The sequence below is a fragment of the Topomyia yanbarensis genome, chromosome 2, assembly GCF_030247195.1.
Source record: "Topomyia yanbarensis strain Yona2022 chromosome 2, ASM3024719v1, whole genome shotgun sequence".
Classification (NCBI taxonomy): domain Eukaryota; kingdom Metazoa; phylum Arthropoda; class Insecta; order Diptera; family Culicidae; genus Topomyia; species Topomyia yanbarensis.
In genome coordinates, this window is record NC_080671.1 from 174,139,743 (window position 1) to 174,157,697 (window position 17,955).

The 17,955-nt window shown below is 41.2% G+C and overlaps 1 protein-coding gene across 1 annotated transcript in view; it reads left to right on the forward strand.

Moving 5' to 3' along the window:
• The window catches only part of LOC131682162 (putative uncharacterized protein DDB_G0271606), a 213,453-nt gene that overhangs the window by 184,733 nt on the left and 10,765 nt on the right, over positions 1-17,955 (forward strand). The window contains exons 2-4 of the mRNA XM_058963420.1: positions 10,825-11,139; positions 11,209-13,770; positions 13,843-13,980. Coding sequence (XP_058819403.1) covers positions 10,825-11,139; positions 11,209-13,770; positions 13,843-13,980 — 3,015 coding nt within the window. The remainder of the gene's footprint in view (positions 1-10,824; positions 11,140-11,208; positions 13,771-13,842; positions 13,981-17,955) is intronic.

The following is a 17,955-nucleotide window of genomic DNA, read 5'->3' on the forward strand; positions in this document are numbered from 1 at the left end:
ATCACCTCGATAGTTTCGTAGCCGCCAGCCGCGCAGTTCCATTTACTTTCGCTTTCGTTTCCACCATTAAATTTGTTGCTGTTCGTGGAGTAATTTCGAGTTAGGATCGGTTGAATCCACGTGAACTGGTAAACTTGTTTGGAATTGCTGTGGTATTTTATGTATGCACATTTGGATAAATACAGCCGTTAGGAAGATTTTTTTCGTTGGACGAAACGCTGCTTGCAAAAAAAAACACGATGTTTCCGCTTTTGTTCCAATTCGTCCGACATAATTCCGAGAATTGGATCAATGGATCAACAAGCTGATCCTCGTAACATATTTCAGTTGTACGGGCCATGCATTGGCTGTCGTAACAAGTTCCCAGCATTGCATTTGTTACGGTTTCTTCGAAATATCAACTTGTGGTGTACACAGAAGCAAACGTAACAACGCCGGGCGATGCGACGCCACTGAAGACGTTCGATTGGTAATAGCTAACAGACATTGAGCCCTGTACGGTGATTGTGGTTTCCTGTGAGTAATTTCGCCTTGTTGGTCGACACACAATTAGTTCGTCTGGTATAGTATAACCTTACTTTCTGTTATTAATGCATTTCAGATTTGCATTACGATTGGAAGTTGTATGATTGTTTGAATTCGTCGGGCTTCACCAACGAGTGTAACTTCGGATGTCGGAAAATATGCTCATATTTAACCGTAAACTTACCATTTGGCCAAAAACGCAGTAATATTTCCTAAAGGATCTGTTCAAGATCAATACACACAAGTGCACTGCTATATTCATTGGTTTCAGACGACTTGCTTGTAGATGGTTTTATGTTTTTACAACATTTTAGGGGGTAACGGTTTCAGCGTGAAACAAACACTAGTTTTGCATTTTTTTTTAGAAATTTGGGGGAAGCGAAAACTTTTTTACATTATAATGTATCATTAAAACAACATTCTGTAATTTTTCTATACAAAAATATTGACAAGCTCGGTGGCGAAGCTTTTTGTAGAATTTCTCTGGAAAAACTTGATTTGCGGTGATAACAGCTATTTAAAAAGTATTTAACCGATTTATTTTGCGTTGTTTATTTCGCATTCAAATTTTTCATACATACACTTCCTTATTAGAACTTATAAGCATTAATCCCCAAGTAACCAATAAGCATTACAAGTAGCCTAATATCTGCTCTAGATATACATATAGGCCAATAAGGTTGTGGTACCGGTACCGAAAATCCCGGGAATAGGGGAGACCGGGGCTAGTTGGCCGAGTTTTGCTTTCGGAATTTCTGTACTCATTCTGGTTAGACTTTTTGAAAACCGGTTTGTGCTGTCATGAAGATACAAACCTTGAACACATATGTAATTTTCTTTATTCATGAAAAACAATCAGGGAAAAAGTTATTAGCAAACAAATGCGGAAAGAAAAATCGGCCAACCAACCCCATGGCTTGGGTAGGTTGGCCGAGTTTGGTAAAATATGTTAAACACGTCAAATGTATCCGTGGAAAACTTTTAATTTAAAAAAAAACGTTTTTTCGTATATAAGTAAGGAAAATAAATTCCACTCTTCACTTTTTAGTCTCTTTTACCTTTTTGGATTTAGTTTTGACAACTTTAGTGAACTTGTTACCAGCTCTCGCTGATTTATTCCTTATTTTATTTATTTGAGTCGATCGGCGTTTACGACCTTGCCACTTCTTCGAATCAAATCATGCACTCGCCTTGGGAAGAGGTCTGACGTCTTCAGAGAGGCTTACATCTGCAGCAGATTCTATGCTTACGGACCAGTTTTGTTCGGGGTTGGGTCGATCTGTGACAAATCCTGCCAGAAACTCCTCAGAAGGAAAAATTTCAGGATTGAAGGGGTCCACGCCAAAGACTCTGAAACCAGCTTGACATTTAATTTATAAAATATCGGAATCAACTTTTTATAAACAAATTCCGACTTTTAATGATTTTAATTTCTTATTTCTATTTGGAAATAATTTTAAATTATTTCTATTACTTATTTCTCGTGTATATTTTTCCTTATAATCATCAATATTATCATAATATCAAATTTTGCTTTAAAAAAGGTGGCATTCCACAAATATCAAAATGCACATTACTCTACACTAAAATTACAACTCGGCCAACCAGCCCCGCACAGAACTCGGCCAACCTACCCCAATGTAGAGGTGGGCGCCAAGCCACCGCCGCCGCGCCGCGCCGACAATTGCATGTAAAATAGTAAGCACATCGGCGTGCAGCCGGCGCGCCGCCGATTTTTACCTGAAATCGGCGGCGCGGCGCACACTTCTACCACAATGTATATTTTTTTCAGAACAATCACGATTTACACAAACAAATATAAGGTTACACTGGTAACCGTTATACCATTTTGTTGGGTTTTGAATACCCTTTCCAGCAGTACAAAGTTATTGGAAATCGGATGTAAATTGATTCGCGTTACACATATTATTTTTCAGAAACAGAAATTTACTCATTAGTGCTGAAAAAAGAATGAACGTGCCCCTGTAAAAACGACACCACCAAAACTCCTGAAATTACGTCGGTACATTTGTGACCTAAATACCCCGCCAAAATCACTATAGATGTCGCTACTGCGCATAATAGCCTTTTCATAAAAGGCACTCGGCCAACCTGCCCCTTCGGCCAACCAGCCCCGGTCACCCCTACCGACCTATTATTGATACCGTAATACCGGTACTGAACAAAAACCAGTACCGGTATTTTCGGTCCATATAAAATTGAATATGAAAAATATGTAGACCCGTTTCCAAATATCGGTCTGCAAGGTGGCTTTGAGATATATTTAATTATCTTCTGGATAAATCGTTCAGCTTACGTCTTTGTGGAGAAATGAGGTGGGGCCACCATCATAATAATTCTAGAAGTTAAATATTACTAACTCCCGTTGTATTGATATGTTTAAATTCCTGCACTATTTGGTTGAAAAAAAATTCCAACTATATTCTACTAAATTTCAAAGTATTCGCATCTAGCATAAGTTTAAAAATTTGTTTTGGTTTTTTTATTATTCTGATTGGTTCCAATTATTCACTGGGTGGCTAGGCCTAAGTCATGTCTTTATTTGGTTTGCGCTTAAATCTTTATCTATAAAAGAACGAGCAGCGATTTAATAGCGAACAATTTTAGAGTTGATGAACTGCTTCGAATCGAGCGATTCGTAATTTTTGATGATCGGAAAAGTCAGAAAAAATCCATAATTTACAGAAAATCAGGAGCCTTGGTATGTATAAAAGTCAAAACCAATTAACCCTTGTGAAGGCAAGCTAAAATCCTAACATTAAAGGGCAAGCCGGGCCTCTCAGGCCCGTCTAAATTTAAGCTCCTTTTTTCCGTTATCATATAGAAAGGTTATGCAATCGGTTGAAATTCCGACTTTTTAACCGAGACCCGCAGGGCCAAATCACTTATACCATTCGACTCAGTTCGTCGAGATCGTAAAATGTCTGTATGTGTGTGTATGTGTGTATGTATGTATGGATGTATGTGTGTGGCAAACAATCTCACCGATTTTTCTCAGAGGTGGCTGGGCCGATTTGTACAAATTTAGTCTCAAATGAAAGGTACAGCGGTCGGTCGCTATTGATTTTTTTATTGATCCGACTTTCGGTTCTGGAGTTACGTGTTGAAGAGTACAATCACACAGCAAATTTCCTTAGAAACTGATACCACCATGATGTCCAAACTATGCAATATACATTAAAATATGTGCAACATTACTTGGCTTTGCATGTCTAGATCATTAATGACCCACCGAAGGCACTTCGACCACATTGGCCAGCTATGGCGGTTCTTGATGCCCCGGGGGAACTTACCAAGTTCCTAAGATAATGTCATACCTATTTCTCAGCGAATTCTTTACCGATTTTTACAAACTTGGTTTCAAATGAAAGGTACAGCATTCCCATTGGCTGCTGTTGAATTTCTAATTGATCCGACTTCCGGTTGCGGAATTACAGGATGATGAGTACGAACACGCAGCAAATCCCGATTTCAGCGTATAAGGCGATAGATGTAAAAAGGTCAATTTTTCTAAAAGGAAGATCACGTTGACTGTCGATTGGTTCTGAGCTCCATTTCGTTTGAACACGACCAATAAATGTTTTTTGGTTGCTATTAATTTCTTCTGATGCATAACCAGTGTGTATATCCGGTTTTTTCCGAGTCTGCATCAGATTCATCGTCGGAAGCAATATCATTCACATCTTATTCCTCGCTTTGCATATCAGTTTCGGAATCGTCTGCTGTTGAATTTGCTCGAATTTTTTCCATTATTTCAGATTCTTTGAGACGATCGAAAGCATGGGCATATCGTCTTATAGCCACTTCAATTTTTTGTTGCTTTTAGATCCTACAATTTGAATAATTACGACAACTATAACACAAAGAATAGACAACAAAAATAGACAATAACGACAGAGTTAGGTTATGTTGTATCCAAATAATTGTCAAGTATACCACAGTGGGTGAAAAAAAAGTATTTACCCAAAAAAATATGACACACGTCATTATCGTATGCTATTTTTACATTTCTTATAAACGAAATGTATAGAATTCGCTCAAACGTTCAAATTTTTTTCTTATAAGAAAAGGTAAAAAGATAAAATCAATCAAAACATGAAAAAAATTCCTGCTAATATGAAGATGAACTCATCAAAATGTTTTTTCAGATAAATATTAATGTATAAAACTCGTGGTATTCCTAGTAAATATTGCATGCACACCGGGCCTGCCAGGCCCGGCTTGCCTTTTGTGCATGTAAAAAATTCAAACATAGCTGCGCATCAATCCATAAATGAAAATTTCACAATTCTTTATTTTTGTTATAGATTTCAAAGCTACTTATCAAAATTTCCATGCCCAAGCGTATACTGCATACACATTTTCTTGTAACTAAAAAATTGTAACGTGTCGGGCCTCTGAGACCCGCTTGCCTTTTTGAAGGTTAACAGCAAAGCGATAATGCCGAGAGGAAATGCGATCAACATTCACGGATTGACATTCTCACTTCGATTTACTGTTGATAACAGGGTTTCTTACATTTACCATCTGGGGAAGACGACGAAAGTCGCACCGCTTAGCAGTTATTGAATTCAAAGTGGCCTAGATCTTGAAACAAAAGAAGGTGCCACATTCGAAAACTACCTTCTGCTGCAATGAGGCATCAGTTTGAACATTCATTTTCACTTTGAAGCGTTCTTTTGAAACAATATTTGAGTACCGGTACTTTACTGGTACTACCGGTACTGGGGGCTTCAGTACCGCAGTATCGGTTCTCGCCAAAATGGGTCGGTACTACGAACCCTAATCGAGACTATATATCAGAAAATTTGATGTTTCTGAATTTTACCGCTAACGAATCTATTTTTATAACCTATAACCCCAACTTCTCGCCAGGCTTGTATTACTGCCGGGCCCTTTTAAACCTAAACCCTCTAGTTCAGTATGAGTTAGTACCTCTTCAGCCATGAGAAACTCGTGAGTCTGTGGTTTCTATTAGTCTCAGGTTGACTCATATTGCCACATCAACAGATAGCCTGCCAGACAGGTGAATTTCGACAGCTTCTTATTCCGTGGTATACAAAACGGGTAAAATTGCCATAGCTACGAGTTTTTCAATTTGCGGGTACTCAGGAATCAGTAGCGTCTAGCTCAAATGGTACGTTTCCCATGTTGATCGGAGATTTGTGCCGTGCCATGAATCGTCCTTTCCCTGTGGGAAGGATTGGGGAAGCGGTAAGGTTAGGGGTAAGGAATATACCCAAGAGACCATTATTTAGCATTATTTAATGACCTTAGATATGTTCAATATTCACATACAACTGCAGGCGAATTGTGTTGCCATTGATATTTGGAAATGTCCTGTAAGACCAGCTACTCGGGAAGTGAAACAATTACTATAGGTGCAGATTGTGCTCAATCCGGGAGAAGTTAATGTCCTGCAAATACACCATATCAAACATTAAGAAGCACAGTCGTTTGTTTCGGGGAACAACCTGCAGCACACCAACGAAAACTGTCATGTTAACAATATCATCTCCGTATATATAGGCAAGAGCTCTAGAGAGATGTTCTTACACGAATTATCTCCACACACCCCTGACATCATGATTAACAAGTTTATGTCAAGATACGGAGAAGTGGCTTTCATAAGAGCTGTAACTTCGCATTTTCCCGGATGCCCTTACGTTGTTCTTGTGGTGAGAATGCTTCCATACAAACCAACTTTTTCATACGTAAGCTGACCAACTGTAAAAAAATCCGAACATTTTGCGGACTGTTTGCCTGAGTGTGGTTAACCGATTTCGCTTCGTTGCAATATGGTGTACGGATTTTTTCGTCAGGGTTGGTCAGCTTATTCATACGGATCAACCGAAAATGGGACGTTTCATCAGACAATACTGCAACCATGGTAGATTTCTATGCGCGAATTCTACAAAAGACACTGCACCACGAAAAACTTTGTGTAAAAGCAGCTAAGAAAAGCCCACCTACTATAATCGTAAACAGCATACCGTTATCTTATCCCAAACCACAAACGGCCACAAAACCAATATCTACGGATCTGACAGGAACAAATATTCACTCAACAAACAATCACGCACAGTGTCTCCAACCCAACAACCGGCACCACCAGCAAAGAAGCGAACGTAGAAGAGGACGTACCCACGTTTGTACTTGCGCTCGAATTTCTTTGTGACGCTCTATTGCTTTCTTCGAAAATACTTTGAACTGGCTTCTCTATATTTTGTAGTGTATTCCGTCGATTCTAGCAATAAAACTCGATTTTTAAACTTGTACACTAGACTGGATCAATTTTTGACTTTTAGGTCCACCAGGCTCTACTGATTCCTTTTATGGCCCTTAGTAATTGTGCAAATTTTGGTACCGATCGGTTGTGTCTACGAACCCTCCAAAAATTCAAAGTTTATATGGAAGTTCGTATAGAAAATCGGTTAATATTGAAAATAAATTCTTAAAAAATCACCTCCTCAATCAATTAATCAAAACACTATATATTTCTAAAGGTATTCTTCTACTGAACACATTCAGGGAACATTGCAAGTTTATGAAAATTCGCTGAGAAAAGTTATTAACTAAAGAAGCAGCATGACTTCAAAACAAGTGAATTTTATTATTAATCATAGCAACCCTGTTTGAATAGCTGTATCTGCCATATGCGAGAGCTGGGTGGCAAGTCTAGTTTACACTTGAATAACGATGTAGCTATTCAAACATGGTTGCTATGGTAACTAATAAAATCCACTTGTTTTGAAGTCATACTGCTTCTTTAGTTAATAACTTTTCTCAACGAATTTTCATAAACTTGCAATGTTCCCTGAATGTGTTCAGTAGAAGAATACCTATAGAAATATATAGTGTTCTGGTTAATTGATTGAGGAGGTGATTTTTTAAGAATTTATTTTCAATGTTAACCGATTTTTCATACAAACTTCCATATAAACTTTGAAATTTTTGGAGGGTTCGTAGACACAACCGATCGGTACCAAAATTTGCACAATTACTAAGGACCATAAAAGGAACCAGTAGAGCCTGGTGGAGCTAAAAGTCAAAAATTGAACCAGTCTATTGTACACAAAGTAGACAACTCCCTTAAGAACATTTGTTTTAACAAATGTCAACTATAAAATATAGTTTTGATTTTGATTACAATGAAATTACTATTGGTATTTTTATTGCTCTTCTATGAATACCGGACGTGTTCGCCCATCATTCGGGTAAAAACGCGGGCCCCCAAATATGACCCGGGCCCCAGGGCAAATGCCCTGGCTGCCTCCCCCTCTCAGCGGGCCCGCTTCTCGTATTCGGACAAAGATCAAAAAGGTTCCATTCGATTTCTGATATTTTTTCACGTTAGAAAAACTGCAAAATATGTATGATTTGCATCACAGAGCAGAAACATCATTAAAAATAGCGCATTTCGGGGCCAAAATGACCCAGTACCCCACTTTCCCGTATTTTTATAGAAACAGAAATATCTCCATTCAAACACTAAGGTTATTTCCTTTGAAAAAAGGTATAAATTGTAATTTTCTGATAGCTGCTTCAGAAGTTATAGCATTTAATATATTTTCCTCCATATTTTCCAATTTGTACCAATTCCAAAAATTTCAAGCGAGGTGAGCGGGAGTCTAGAATTGTCCAAATGATGTGAAATTTGGCATCTGAGCTTACTTTGACATTTGTCACAATATGAGAGGGGGGGGGGAGGGTGCTTTGAGAATTCAAAAAAAAAAATTGCGATGCCCTATTGACCATATATGTCGAGTTCCAAAATTATTTTTTCTTGGAACTGTTGGCGTCACGAAACACGAAAGACTTGGTTTAATAAAGATAGGGGATTCTTTCTCAATGCTAGAAGCTGCTTAATATTTACCTTCCGATCTAGTCCAATTTCTTGAAAAAGGTAGTTGAGGGTAGTCTAAATTACAAAGTTTTATCGGTTTTCAATAATATTGCCAGGCTACGAAAATATATCAATATTTTATTTCCACCATTAACAGAAACTATCCCTGGCTTCAGCGGAACCCAATCAGATTAATTGTAATAATTTTTGTTCGACTGATAATATTCATAACCGCTAGTGCTCAAATGAAAGATATTAGTCCTAGTGATTAGCCTTACTTGTAAACATACGTTGTGAAAACCAAAAGTTATAGTCGTTTCGAAAAGAAGTTGTTTATCGACAACATTAGCATGAAGGGGTTAAAAATGCCATTGGAAGTTTAAGCAGGAATCAATTGTTGAAGGAGGGATAATGGGAAAAGAGCAATATTGTGTAAAAGTCCACTGGAACTCAAAGAAGGATATTCTTCAGATTTCATTGAAAATAGCTACATGATTCTATCAGCATCTTGAATAAATCATAATCTTCGCAGAATTCTATCTTGAGAAGGATTCCACCAGACCTCTAAGAAGCTTTTCTCTAGAATTCTGCATAAAAATTCAGTAAACAAAACCTTTGAAATAAGGATAAAAGTTCAATCGAAGTTCTGAAATAGATTCCATTGGAATGCTAAGAAAACTTCGATGATCCTGGAAAGTATCCAAACAGAATCCTGAGAAGCATGTCATCATTATCCCAAAAGAGTGCCAGGAACCGACCGAACAAAGCATTTTATGTTCCTGCAGTAAACGATATTACGAGAAAAATACACTTTTAGTTCAAAACTAAAAAGTTGCGTGTTTGGCAACACTGCCGTTAAAAACTAGTAAACTTTCTAGATTCATTGAACAAATCCTTAAAAAATCATCTCACTGATGGATTCTAGTGCGAACAGTATCAGAGATATAAAGTGAAGAAAAACAATTTTTTTGAACAATTTGCTAAAATTAAGAGTGTTCCCATGGACTGAGGGGTGGTTCAAACAAAAATTAATTTAGGTTATTTTATATTGGTTCGAGATGAACAATTTCTTCAAAACTTGTTCCAATCCGTGAAAGTCGATTCCTAGCTAATTTTTAAGATAGGCCAAAATTTGGGAGGGTAACCCTAGACCCCTCATTCCCCGAAAAAATGTTCTATTGACTACAATGATCGAATTAGCACTACAATAAGGCATTATAGTTAAAATTCGATAGTTTTTTTCAAAGCACCCGGATAATCGAATCATTTTCCCCGAATAATCGAATCCGGACATTTGAGTCCCCGGATAATCGAGTCCGACCTGTACAATTAATTTTAACGCGTTGGATTGTCTGGAAGTGTGTAGCATTTCGCTTGTCATTGTATTCCGCATCAAGCGAAGCGAACACAATGTGGATAAAGACGAGTTTCTATTTTCTCTTCACGACACATTCCGTATTTGAAGATCGGCTCACACTCGGTTAGCCTCAAAGCACAGTCAGAAAAAAACCGACTCGGTACAGTGGTGGGGAATTTAGGTCGGTATTAAATTGAAATTTCTTTTCTATCGCGGACGACAACAGTAAGGTAGCGACTGCACAAATCATAAGCAGTCCTTCCCGTCATCTACGGTTTGGATTCACGTATCCGAACCAAGGGTCCGAATCCACAAACTTGTCTGGCTCTAAGCACCAAGTCTGGGCCTGGTTTAGGTCCCCAGGTGCGGATACGGAGAAAAAGGGATGGGCTAGATCTAGGGAGTTGTCCGGGTACTGGACTGGATCAGAAAACTGGTCCGGACCCAACTACTGGTCCGGATTCGGCCACTGGTCTAGATCCGGGCACTGGTCTGGATCAGGGAACTGGTCCGGATCAGGGCACTGGTCCGGATCCGGAAACTGGTCTGGATCATGAAACTGATCCGGATCCGGGAGGTCCAGATTTGGAAACAGTTCCGAATCGAGAGCTGTATCGCATCCAGGAACTATGACGGATTCGGAAACTGTCTAAAATTTTATTTCGCTGTCCGACCTACCCAGTAAAAATCCTTTATTCCGGCAGCCAATATTGGGGCAGATTGCAGCCTGAATTCGGGCAGAAATCCGCTAGAAATCCGGTTGGCTTGACGCGATACTAATACTATAACAGAAATCGACCGAATTATCCTACATACGAACAGAGCCGAGGTTAAGACATACTGAAAAAGTGTTTGATTGTGTGTTTTATTGAACAGCTACCGAAATTCGCCATTCTACCGTTTACTACCTTTGCTGTAATTACCGAATATCGTTACCGTTATCGTTACCGAAAAGACAATAGAATCTTACCTAAAAGTAATAGAAACATACCCGTCGGATTTTGAGTGTATTGTTGAAAAACTATTCCCCTACTGCGCGCAACATTTTAATATGTTACTTCTCTTCCTCTTCCAGCCACAATCAAAACTACAACGACGGCAGCTTACCCAGCATCAACAATCACACATCCTTAGCGACATCCAGCAGCACCAACATCGGTTCAACCTGCATCAGAATCAACGGCCCCAGAACGTAGTCATCCAACCATCGATTCAGTTGCCAATCGGTCAGCAACCGATCAATCAGCGGCCATTTTCCAACGTTAACAACAACCTCTTCCAAGCGAACCCACCACCGTTCAACAGTAAACAATTGTCCCCACAAGTGCCACCCAACAATTTCAGACCACCACAATCAAGCAGACAACAACACAACGGCTTCGGAGCACAAGTAAATCGAATTTACTTCCAACATCACACACAAACCTCATTCATTCCGAATTTTTTACGACTCTTACAGCAAGAAACACGACACCCACCACCACAACTACCACAATCATCTCCACAACAACTCAGACCCGTTTCGAATACGTTTCAACAGCCCCAACAGCAATTCTTCAACGGGCCACCATCCAACAATCAGCCCTTCGGAAACAATGCTTTCAATACAGATGGCCCAGCATTCACTGCATCTCGCCTACCCGAGATACGTCCTTTGAATCCTTCTGCACAAAGTCCCTTCCTGCAACCCCCATCATTCCCCGCACAACAAACTTCCGCCTCACAGATACGTTTCCCCACGAATGTTCAAGCTCCCCAAGCACAAGCCCTCTTCCAAGCTCCCTCTCAACAATTATTCCCATCAAACCAACAAACCTCCCATTTTAACCAACCCATTGTACAGCAACCTTTCGATAGCAACAACATCCGCTCCGAAGTTGTCCCCTTAGCCCAACAGCCACTACAGACATCGAACTTTAATCTATTTGCCGCACAACAAAACCAACCACAATTCAACAGCTTCCCACCAGTGCAAAATGTGCCAGTATTCGCTCCAACACAAGTTCTCAACTCCCAGCCAGGAGTATTCCCACAAATACCGCCTGCTGCTATTCAGCTAAATCAACAACCGTTCCCAGCGTCCAACCAACAACAGCCACACCAACAGCTGACATTCCAGCAACAGCAGGAACTCGAAAACCGACTCAAAGAAGAGAGCGTGCGAATTCGAGAACTCCAAGAACGACAAAAAATAATTCAGAAACACGAACAATTCCTCCAGAAACAGTACCAGAAACAGCAAGCGAAAGTTCAACATCTTCACCAAGAATTCGTTAAAAAGCAACAGAAAGCACTGCAGCAGCAGCAAGATTATGAAACCATAAGAAAAACTCCCGTCGCTGGCAGTCAAATCCTTTCATCCGATCAAACCGTTTACGACAAAGCTACGAAAGCCTTCCAAAAACTGAATCCCACCACCGCTGCAACGAATCAGTTACCAACGACGACCGAACGAAACCTTTCGGTGCTTCCACTGAAGACGAATAGCAAGAAGGACTACAGTACAATTTCTAAAACCGATCTGGATGCTCTGTTACAATCGAATCGCCAGAACCTCTTCCAAACCGGAAAGACCGAAACGGTTAAACCAACTAAACCACGTCAAATTAAGGTAAAGTCCACGAAAGCGCTTGGACGTGACGAACTGCTGAAGCAACTGAAGGCTGCTCTTGCTGAACAGGGTCATCACGATCTCGGAAGCAAGAACTTCAGCAGTACGGATATCGTACTGCCGAACGGGGAAAAGGTACAGGTCATCCGAACCTCTGATCCAGATATCATCAAACGTGCCAACGTAAACTCGGAAGCTGTTCTAACGCAACAGGTTGATTCACCAACCACTGCCAAACCGCTGTCTTTTGATGATATCGCAAAAAGTGGAATTATTCCTCCCGGAGCCGACTTTGAACTGATCAAGCAAAGTGATGATGGTCAAATTGAGGAAGTAGCCAAAATTCCACCCCAGAAAAAGGTCACTTTTGTTTATCTAGAGGAGCAAGATGATGGTTCCTACAAGGTACAAGGTGTCAAGGGCAGCAGTGATAAGGAGACTAAAACATCTGGAGCTGACGTGGACAGTATTTTGAAGAGGATCAAGAATGGCGAAATCCAGCTACCTCCTCCTTCGAACAAAGGTCTTAAGGTTCCAATCATTGTTGAAAAACCAACAACGTCAACCACACCAAGAATAGTTCCAATGCAGAAAACTAGCTCAGTAACAATTATTCCTCATAGCACTCCTCTCGAAAGCCATCATACTTCAAATTTCGTAGCAGATCGCACTATTCCACGCACTGTTTCGTCTCCTGCCTCGACAACCTATGTCTCAACTGTATCTCCATCTAGTCCAAGCTCTGTCACCGCATACTCGCCCAGCACCTATTCAGGCAGTACAATTCATCAGTCCTCACCCATAGTTTCCACCCAATCCACAATCCCAAATTACTATCACAACGACAATACCATCCACTATAATGGAGTAAGCTCAACGTATGCCACCAGTAGTCCTGCTCCAACCGCTGCTCCCATCCCAGTGTCCACGACCGTTCACTATGGTTCGACCCGATCCGAAAATTATATTTCATCCTCAACAATAGCACAGCAGACGGCCAGTTCCAACGTGTATCAACAGCAATCCAACGGAAAATTCGATGTAGTGATTCCGACCGTTCCCACAGCGGAGTCAACCGTGACCACGCAGAATGTCTACCAGCAAAAATCTGAGCAGTCGCTACCACTGGTTCAACAACAGCTGCAACAGCATCCACAACCGCAGTCGCAACAACCAGCCCAAACAACGACAACGCTAACGAACGAACTGCCAGTAATTCTCAGGAAAAACGGACTATTTGCGATGGCCAAATACCTCCGACAGTCTGGCTTAGATACGATACTCAACGAAACCGGTCCGTACACGATATTCGTTCCGACGGATAAGGCGTTCCGCAGTCTCCTAGTGCAACTGGGAGGACCGGAGAAAGCCGAGGAAAAGTTTAAGAACAATCCGCGACTGCTCAGTGGGGTGAGTGTTTCAAAAACTGTTCATCGATTACAGAGTACGGTGTATTGAAACGGTGTCATTTTTCTGTTGCAGCTTCTGCTACATCACGTTATCCCAGGATCGTTCGAGATCGGAACACTACAGGACGAAATGACCGGTGTTTCGCTGGCCGGAACACAGCTGCGGGTAAATCAGTACAACATGCATGACTCGGAGTGGAACGATGTCAAGGTAAGCGCTTAAATTTGTGGTTTGATATTTCCCTGCAGATATTGGGAAATATTTCACTACCGCAAATATTTTATTTAAATGATTAAATCCAAATCAAAAAGCACATTTATAAAACGTCAGGTTGTAGACAAGTTAGCAATATTATCGTAACTCGATTCATGTGGTTGTTGTATGGATCGTAGCTCCAGGAGAAAGCATAACCTCCGTTTAGCAGTATCAGCAGAAACAGCTTTTAAGCTGAAATTTATTATTGGCCATTATTGGATATAGTTCAAAAATAGATTATTGAATCCACGAAATAACAGTTCTGGAATCAGTTTACATAAAACGTTTTTCGGTAGAAAGATTAAAGGCCGTTCTTATTTGTTCATCAACCGACCACCTATCAGTCCTGCTTGCAGCTCTAGGCGGGGAGTGGAGATCGACTTTAGAGGTGCTACATTCGTTTTTGCTGAAACAAGGACACATCGTACCTTTGCCTCTTGTACGATCCGCAGATACGCGACACAAGCGTAAGCCAACTCACTGACATCGACAAACACGTGAAGTTGTATTACGCTATGCAGCTTACTACTCATCTTGCCGAAGAAGCAGTGCGGAACCTCCAATTCCCTCAAGTTGTTTTTCAGAAGTCGCGTCCTGTCATTCCACAGATCCAGTAGACCTTCTACAATCTTTTCATCCCAATTTTTGCCAGATCTTTTTGTTTATTTGTTTGTTTATTTTGTTTAATACATCAATAGGCATATCAAAGCCCCAATGATGTTGGCCTAAATACTAATCTTATTTCTAATAATCAAGTCGCACATAAAAACAATAATCATACAATAATTACAAACAAAGAATAAAAAGGTCAAGTGTTGTTAACGAATTGATTAAACAATCAGGAGAAACGTATACGCAGAGTTTGTCGAGAAACGTTGAAATCAAATGCTGAAGCTACCTGGTTAAAAATTCGTTACAGACCAGTGATGGCTCCATACATACTATAATTTGTGCGTCGGAATGGCAACCGGACCATATTGTTGTTACGTAGTGCTCGAAGTGCGACGTTTATGTTGATTTGTTCCAAAATAGCTGGGGCATCTATACGGCCTTTCAGAGTGTCAGCGATGAACAAAGCTCTTGCGGTACTCCTTCGAACATGTAGGGGCTCTAGTTGAATCAGCTGACATCGGTTTTCATAGCTAGGTAGTCGGACAGGATCTCTCCACGGCAATCTACGGAGCGCGAAACGTAAAAAGCGTCGCTGCACACTTTCAATTCTTTCAACGCCATTATTATAGTTCGGGCTCCACACTTCAGGGCAATATTCTAGAATTGATCGGGATAAAGAGCAGTACAGCGATTTGAGACAATACACATCCGTAAAGTTTTTGGCTATCCTGAATATGCATCCCTGTGCTCGAGACGCTTTACCAACTGCATAGGAGACGTGTTGTTTAAACGTAAGTTAAGAATCCATAATCACTCACAGATCCTTCACGTGACTGACACGTTCGATTTCTGTCTCTAGTCTCTAGACGGTAGTTAAAATAAATCGAATCCTTCTTCCGTGCAAAAGATATTATCGAGCACTTCTTCGGGTTTACATACATGCGGTTCGTATTGCACCAATCAGTAAAGACTTGAAGCTGCTGTTGGAGAACTCTGCAATCTTCAATTGAACGAATTAGGCGAAAAATCTTGAGGTCATCCGCGAAGGATAATCGTGGAGTCTTCAAAATTAGATGTACATCATTGAAGTATATCAGAAGCATCAACGGTCTCAAGTGGCTTTCTTGAGGTATTCCAGATGTAGAAGTGAATGTAGGGGCCTGGCATTCTCCTATGACAACCGCTATCTCTCGGTCAGTGAGGTAGGATCGAAACCATTGCAAAATACTACCATTAATTCCAAATCTCTCCATTTTGGCTATTGCGATATCGTGGTTTATCTTGTCAAAAGCGGCAGATAAGTCGGTGTAAACAACGTCGGTTTGAGCGTGAAGCCGTGTTGATCGTCACTTAGGTACTGCTTACAGTGAGCCTGAAGAGGTTCCATAATCACAAGCTCGAACAACTTCGAGACAGCACTCAATGAAGTTATTCCACGGTCGTTATTGACGTCTCGCTTATTTCACTTTTTATGTACTGGGAACATGTTCGCTGATTTCCAGCAAGATGGAAAAATACCTCTGTCAATAGATATTCGAAAGATGTGAAGAAGCGGAATAACCAAACCTTGAAGTGCCTTATCAGAAAAGCGGAGGGGAACCCGTCGGGTCCCGGATTGAAGGATGACTTCAGTCGAGAGGAAGCTCTGGTAATCATCGTTGCGTTGACATCGATAGCACTCAGAGTTTGACGCACAAGTGGAGCTCTTCTAGCAGCGACTTTGATTTGCTCAATAGTTTATTCCTCATCTGTGAACACGTTCGCGAATTTTTCCGATAAAAGGGCACATATATCTCGTGATGTGGAAGCTGTGTTACCATTGAAAGTCATAGACGACGGCAGTCCAGATTCCTTGCGCTGCTCGTTCACATATTTCCAGAAACGTTTAGGATGCGACTTGAGATTACGCTGAATATTTTGCTGATATCGATAGAAACAGTTTTGACTGGCTCGTTTGTACGCATGTTTGAGAATGACGTAATAGTCTCTGAGTGATATTGTACGATACTTGGTAAACCTCCGCAGGGCAGCTCTCTTGATAGACTTCAACCGTCGCAATGTACTCGTTCGCCATAGAGGGCCGGTTTGTCGATGGTGAACTACCTCTCAATAACGTACGCCAGAACGTTGGAAAAAGTTTGAACTGCGGATTCGACATCTTCGAGGTCCAAAATATTTTCCCAATCGATGGTGGAAAAAAGGATTGCGATACTGCGATGGTCGGCTTTATGGAAAACGTAGGTGACAGAAAGTGGTGCAATATCGAAATCATGCACCACAATGTTATCAATCGTAGCGATCAATGGAGGATGATGCATCACTGGTTTTACTAGAGGAGAGGGCGCCATCACTATTGATGTGGCGGAAACCTGATCGCTGGCAAAACAAAGATCGAGATGGCGGCTATTTTCATTGGCAATAGAATTGATTTGTAGTAACGTGGCTGAGCTATAGCTGTCAAGTAGCCTAACTGCAGCTGGGTGGAGTACGGAATGGTCCGAATCCGGATAAAGGAATCCGTTGCGGGAAGACTTCCATGAAATGCTAGGAAGATTAAAATCTCCCAATACCATGATCTCATCAACTGCATTCGCGTCTTCGAGGATAGTAAAAAATGAGCTGCAGTGTACCTCAACATATTCGATATCACGAGCGCGGTCGGATGGAACATACAACGCACACAAGTATAACTTACGGTTGCCAAGCTCGATAATCGTCCAAACCTGCTCTAGTCAAGCCCAAGAAATATTCTCGACAGTTTTTGCCTTCAAACTGGTATTAACCGCTACTAATACGCCGCCTCCGGTGGATTTTCGGCTATTGCTAGGGCTCCGGTCGCAACGAAACACTTCGTATCCAGTACCGAACATCTGACTGGAAAGCGTGTCATCGTTCAACCACGTTTCGACGAAGACAATGATGTCAAAATTCTTATCGGATATTTCAAGGCGCTATTGCTCGACGATTGAGTTGATACCACCAACATTTTGGTAGTATAACAGCAGCTTATCCCGTCGTTGACCAAGGCTGGAAATCGAAGAGCTTTGAGGCAAGGAAGAGCTCACAGATGCATTGTACTTGCCTGAGGTAGGTTAACGGAAGACCCCTCGTCCCAACTCCACCACAGGACCGGGACGGCTGCTGGTCGCTGGCAGGAATGGCTCGACTGTGATGGGGGGACTAAGGGCTTCTTAGCGACTGGCGGCAAGTGTGCGTCCCGGTAACCGAAGAGACGAGATGACGTGGGATGTATGCAACATAGCTGGACTAGGTACCTCACGTAAACAGCAGCGGTTCGCTGGCAGGAGGAGCGGCATC